At 45.6% G+C, this 6,027-nt stretch overlaps 1 protein-coding gene across 1 annotated transcript in view; it reads right to left on the reverse strand.

Annotated features, from left to right (window-relative positions):
- Nucleotides 1-6,027, reverse strand: part of LOC126502194 (sodium/glucose cotransporter 1-like) — a 35,540-nt gene that overhangs the window by 6,326 nt on the left and 23,187 nt on the right. The window contains exon 11 of the mRNA XM_050143045.1: nt 3,014-3,182. Coding sequence (XP_049999002.1) covers nt 3,014-3,182 — 169 coding nt within the window. The remainder of the gene's footprint in view (nt 1-3,013; nt 3,183-6,027) is intronic.

Below are 6,027 nucleotides of genomic sequence, written 5' to 3' on the forward strand. Positions count from 1 at the left end.
GACCGAGTGACATCTTCCTCCCCTTGCTGGTGAGCTGCATTCTAGGGTGGCTTTGGTTGAAAAGAGGGCACTGATACCGTACAGCAGAGGGTCTTAGCAAGGGCAGGGAAGCCAGACCCTGGCACTGTCTTTTAGTCAAACAGGGAACTTTGGAAACACTTTTAACTGAGACCACAAGTAGACATCTCAAACTGTGTCCAAAAAAAGAGCTTCACCTTCCCTGTTTCCCTAAGTGACAGCCCAGCTCCAAGATGCTCGAGTCTCGCTCGAGTCAAACCCCGGAGCCGCCTCGAGCTCTTCCCTTTCCACGTTCTTCTGCCATTATCCCACAGCCAATCCTGTTGGCCTCTGCTTCCAAAATCTGTCCAGAAACCAGTCCCTTACCATGACCCTCACCCCCATCTTCCCTTATTTGGGGCACGGGGGGGCGGGGCACTTGTTCCTAACTGTCCACGGGCTGGGCAGGTTCTTCTACTAGAGAATGCCAAGCCTCTACCGGGACCCTCCAGCGACATCTCAGCCCCTGCCATCAGGATCAAGCCTCACCCCTGCATCATGGCTGACCTCACCTAGCACTCCCCACTTGGCCACTCGGCTCCTTCCTTCTCGGCCTGCTTCTGCAACCACAAGCTGCCTACTTTGCTTCTGACTTGAATTCTGGCACTTGCCCTTTCTTTCTGCTGAGAATTCTCCCCACACATTGGTATTTCTGGCCTTAATTCCGGGCCATGTCCTTAGCCGGGGTTTCCTGTTGAGCTGTGTCCTTGTTTGTCTCACACTCACTGTCCTCCTTACAACCTCCTTGACTTTCTTATATTCTTTTAAAAATATTATTTACTTATGTATTTTATGCATATATCCATGCATGCCAGAAGAGGGTGTCAGATCCCATGTTAGATGGCTGTGAGCCACCATGTGATTGCTGGGAACTAAATTCAGGACCTCCAGAAAAGCAGCCAGAGCTTTTAACTGCTAAGCTACCTCTCCAGCCCTCATTTTTTAAATATTTATTTTTATTACTTTTAATTATGTGTATGTGCCTGTCTTACTCATGGTTACTGTTGCTATGATGAAACACCATGACCAAAAGCAAGTTGAAGAAAGGGTTTGTTTGGCTTATACTTCCACATGGTGGTCCATCATTGAAGAAAGTCAGGACAGGAACTCAAGCAGGCAGGAACCTGGAGGCAGGAGCTGATGCAGAGACCATGGAGGGTGCTGCTACTGGCTAGCTTCCTCTGGCTTGCTCAGCCTGCTTTCTTAGAGAACCCAGGACCACCAGCCTTGGGATGGCTCACCCACAATGGGCTGGGCCTCCTCCCATCAATCACTAATTAAGAAAATGCCCTACAAGCTTGCATATATCCTGATCTTAGGAAGGCATTTTTTTATTTGAGGCTCCCTCCTCCCTGATGACTGCTCCTGTCAAGTTGACATAAAATTAGCAAATGTGTAGTGTAAAATAAAGTAAAGCCTTTATGCCCGGCTTTAAGGGAAGTGTATAGTAAGGCCTTTGCAACCGGCTTTGAGAGAAATGTTTCAGCAAAGTCTTTGCTATGTTTGGGTTGATCAGTAGAGGTTGGGAGATTGTTTTGAGACTGTTTAGACCTTGAAGAGATGTTGTTTCTCTGGAGTCCGCACTTGGCTCTTGTGAGAGCTGGAGTTTGCAGCTGTACTGACCTTGATCCAAAGACACTCCTGGCAAACAGGAATTCTTACTTTTGCTTAGGGCCGTAATCAAAATGAGCTGAGATTTGTGCGGGCTGTCCACCCTCAAGGGCAGCGAGAACAAGATGACTTTGTTAGCTGGAATGTTTTCCACCCCTATTCATCTTCTATGTGTTTGGATAAAGTAACAGAGTGAACTAGCTGGGTGTCAGTCTTTTCTAAGAAGGCTGAACCCCTCTGCTCCTTCAGAAAGCGACCGTTGAGCATCTTGGTGAGCTTCTCTCTCTACTGTGGTACCTACGACGGACATGGAACCATGCAAATGCTCTCTCACCTCACCCCACCCCACCCCACCCCACCCCACCTCACATTCTTTTAAATATTCTGTGTTACTACCACAAAGATTTATCTGCACATTTGGTGTCCCCCCCCCCACCCCGTTAGACTGACTACTGTATAACCAGACTAGATAAGGGCTGGAGAGTTGTATCTAAAGACTCTCTCAAGCTGGGGTGGTGTAAGACAGGATCTGAGTGTAGGGAGGCATCATAGAGAAAAGCCTCAGCCTCAGGCCAGGCAGCCCACAGCAGTCACTTCCGGAAGGAGACACGCAGAAAGCAGGTGGCTACGGCATAACGCTGGGTAGGAGAGGGGGCTGGAAACATGCTTGAAGTAAATAGAGGAATTGGAAAGTGCGATACACCTGCATCCTTGAGCCAGGGACAGCAGGAGAGCTCCAGGGATGTCCCCATATCCCCTGACCCTTGTCATCAGAAAGAGGCAGACTTCCATAACTGCTTCCCCTTCCTGCCCATCCCTTTCCAAGGAGAGCAAAGTGAAGCAACTCTGGGGACCAAGATACTCCTCTGACACTGTTGCTACTAAGTTAAGTCTTTGTGACCTGGGTAGACTTTGTGACTGGGTACCGAAGCTCATGCTGGCCTCCAGACTCCCTCAGTGTCACGGGATCTGTCACATATCTCAGAGTCCATGTTAGCATCCTAGCCCTTCTCACCTCCTCCCCCACCCTAAACTCCCTCCAGCTCCTGTGGGCTTCCTTCCCTAGCTACTCATTCTCTTTATAACCCTACTATTCTTCTCTCTCTGTCTCTCTCTCTCTCTCTCTCTCTCTCTCTCTCTCTCTCTCTCTCTCTCTCTCTCCTGCGACGTTCAATCTACTTCTTTCTTCTGGACTTTTCTAGATGCCTCTGCTCACATTTCTATAAAAAACCTTCCCTTTAACCAAATGATGTCCTCAGGTGGACTCTTGACACTTAAGAGACCTCCCTAAGGCAGCTCTTATCTTAGAAGACGGCCCCTCACACCGTTCCACACGAGTACCCACCTGCTCGTTGACTCTCTTGCAAAATACAGCGAGCAGAAAGACAGCAGCCACACTTGGTGTCAGGCAGCTCTTGAGAACCTGCATGTACTCAAACAGTGCCTCACTGGAGACCATTTCTATAGTGGGGATCCAGACAATGGTGACGGCGAGCAAGGTTATAACGAAAAACCTGTGAATTAAACCAACACCCAGTGATGAGTTGAAGATATTTTTTATCCTGCAAATCCTAACCAGTTGCTTTTCCTTAGTTGCTTATATAGATAATTATTACTACTATTGTTGCAATTATGGTCTATTTTAAGGAAAGTTGTAGTGTGAATTCCAATTGGTCTTAATAATAAAAACCCAGAGTCAGATATAGGGATAAAAGTTGAAAGATCAGAGAAACAGAGTAGCCAATCACTATCTCTTACCTCTACCAAATCCTGAGACCAAATGGGTGATCGTGTCTCTAGGAATCTTCAGACTGAGTGCACTGAGCTCCTGTCTCACCTATATTCCTCTCTCTGCCCAGCCATATCCCTTCCTCTCTCCACCTTCCTAGTACTGGGATTAAAGGCATGGGACTCCCAAGTACTTGGATTAAAGGTGTGAACCATCACTACCTGGTTCTTTCTCTCTTTTGACACTGGATCAATCTCAAGTAACCCAGGGTGTCCTTGACTTCACAAAGATTCTTCTGTCTCTGCCTCCGGAGTGCTGGGATCAAAGGTGTGTGCCACCACTGCCCGTCCTCTATGGCTAAATAGTAGCTTAGCTCCACACTTTGAACTTTGGGCAAGCTTTATTTGTTAGATCACAAAGAAAATACCACCCCAGAAAGTTTCATGGCCAGCTGAGAATTTCTATTCTCCAGTGTTTGTAAGACAAGTACTATAAATGTCGAGTAGATCTATTTGATATATGATGTCATTTAAATCAGATGTCTCGGTTTATTATTTGTTGGACTGAACTGTCTGTAGAGAGACTGGACTATTGGGGTCACCTACACCATTAAGTTGGGACTAACCTGCTTCTTTACCTCAGGGGTGTTTGTTATAAAGTTGCGCTCAGCAGGATTCATCTCCTGATCATTATGAACTGACTTTATTCATCCTCTTGGATTAATTTCGGTGTCAAGTCTATTTTGTTTGAATAGTAATACCTGCTTAATCCCTAGTTCCAATTGCTTCCAATGCCTTTTTCGAGTCTTTCACATAGCATAGTATGTATTTCGGTGGTACAATACATTTTTGAGGCAATAAAGAGATAGGTCTTGTTGAGATTTAAAAAAAATAAAGATTTATTTATTTATTATCTACATAGTGTTCTGTCTGTGTGTATGTCTGCAGGCCAGAAGAGGGCACTAGATCTCATTACAGATGGCTGTGAGCCACCATGTGGTTGCTGGAAACTGAACTCAGGACCTCTGGAAGAGCAGTCAGTGCTGTTAACCTCTGAACCATCTCTCCAGCCCCTTGTTGAGCTTTTTAACTCATTCTGCAGAGGGCACTAGATCCGTGTATTCACAGGTATGCGCTAGGAAAACCAGAAATATTAAACACACAGGGTTGTCTCTTCAAAGGAAGAGGTGTATAGCCACATCTGGATTCCCCAGACTCTTGTTTATCTCAACCATTCTCCCGAGACCCTTATCTTGAGCACTGTTTCTCAGTCAATAGAATGCATCTCTATGGGAGATATCACAGGTACTTTACAAATGACAACAGAGGTTCGTCAATAGTCTGGTGACCTTTGCACTGTCTATATAACCAAGACCACACCAGATCCTCCCCCAAGACCCTTAAGATGTCATAGGTAGTCAATCTATAGAACACATTGTACTGACTAATTTTGTTTGTCAACTTGACAAAAACAAGAGTCACCAGAGGGGAAGGAGCCTCAGTTGAGGAAATGCCTCCATGAGAGCCAACTGCAGGGCATTTTCTGAATGAATGATCAATGGGGAAGGGCACAGCCCATGGTGGGTGGTGCCATCCCTGGGATTGTGGTCCTATATATTTAGTGTTTTAACTGCAATATAATGTGGGGAGGATTGACTTCTATATTTCATTCAGCTATTTGTGTTTTCCTGAAACTCATTTAAGAGCTCTTTGAACATAATTATAATCATTCTTTTGAATTCTTGGTTTGGGATTTCATCTGCTCCGTGCTCACCAGATGCCTAGTGATTCTTCGGAGGAATCGCACTGCCTTGCTTTTTCATGTTTCCTATGTTTTTATGTCCAGCCTTGTGCATTCGGAGCTGAGCCACAAAGTTCAGTCACGGGTATTCTTTCCACAGAAGTGTTCACAGTGTTCACGAGGGACTAGATCACGGCACAGTTGCGGTCTCTCTTTCCTCTTGAAAACCACCACCAGGGGCACCAGACTAAATTCTCAGTGTTCCACTGAGAGTAGAATCCTGCTTGCTGGTTCCTGCCTCACATCTCTTAGCATTCCTTCCTAAGCTCTCAGAAATGCCTGTCACCCCCAGTCAGCTCATAGGCTGGTCAGTCACAACTGAGCAGGTGTGCCACTTAGTCTGTTTTCCCCTCCAGACTCTGGTTTGGATCAGCTCTTCTCCTCTCTGAAGAGAATACTTCACGGTTCCTATCCAACATGTCCTCCCCCACATTATAAAGGAATCCGGCAGGCCAAGTTGCAACATTTAATGTTGTGAAACTTGTTCTTGGTTTTTGCTACATACCCTATACTTAATTCTGACAAAGCGTCAACTTCTAAAGGCTCGAGGGGAGTCAGAGAAGCTAGATGGACGCCAATAGCAATGAATGATCTAAAAGAAATTAAGCAGGCTATTGTTAATTTTGGTTTGCACAATGATTATGTAAAGGAAATGATAAGGACTTGGGCTTCTAATGCTAGAGCTACCCCCTATGATTTCCATCAGTTAGTGTCTGCAGTTTTAGATAAGGGACCTTCCTTGATGTTTGGAATTTATTTCAGAGAAGAATCCAAACATATGGAACAGCAAGGAAGAGCAAAAGGTGTCGAGGTTTCCCAAGATCAAATTC

This window comes from Alexandromys fortis, unplaced genomic scaffold (assembly GCF_014885135.2).
Source record: "Alexandromys fortis isolate MF-2015 unplaced genomic scaffold, M_Fortis_MF-2015_v1.1 scaffold_9, whole genome shotgun sequence".
NCBI lineage: Eukaryota > Metazoa > Chordata > Mammalia > Rodentia > Cricetidae > Alexandromys > Alexandromys fortis.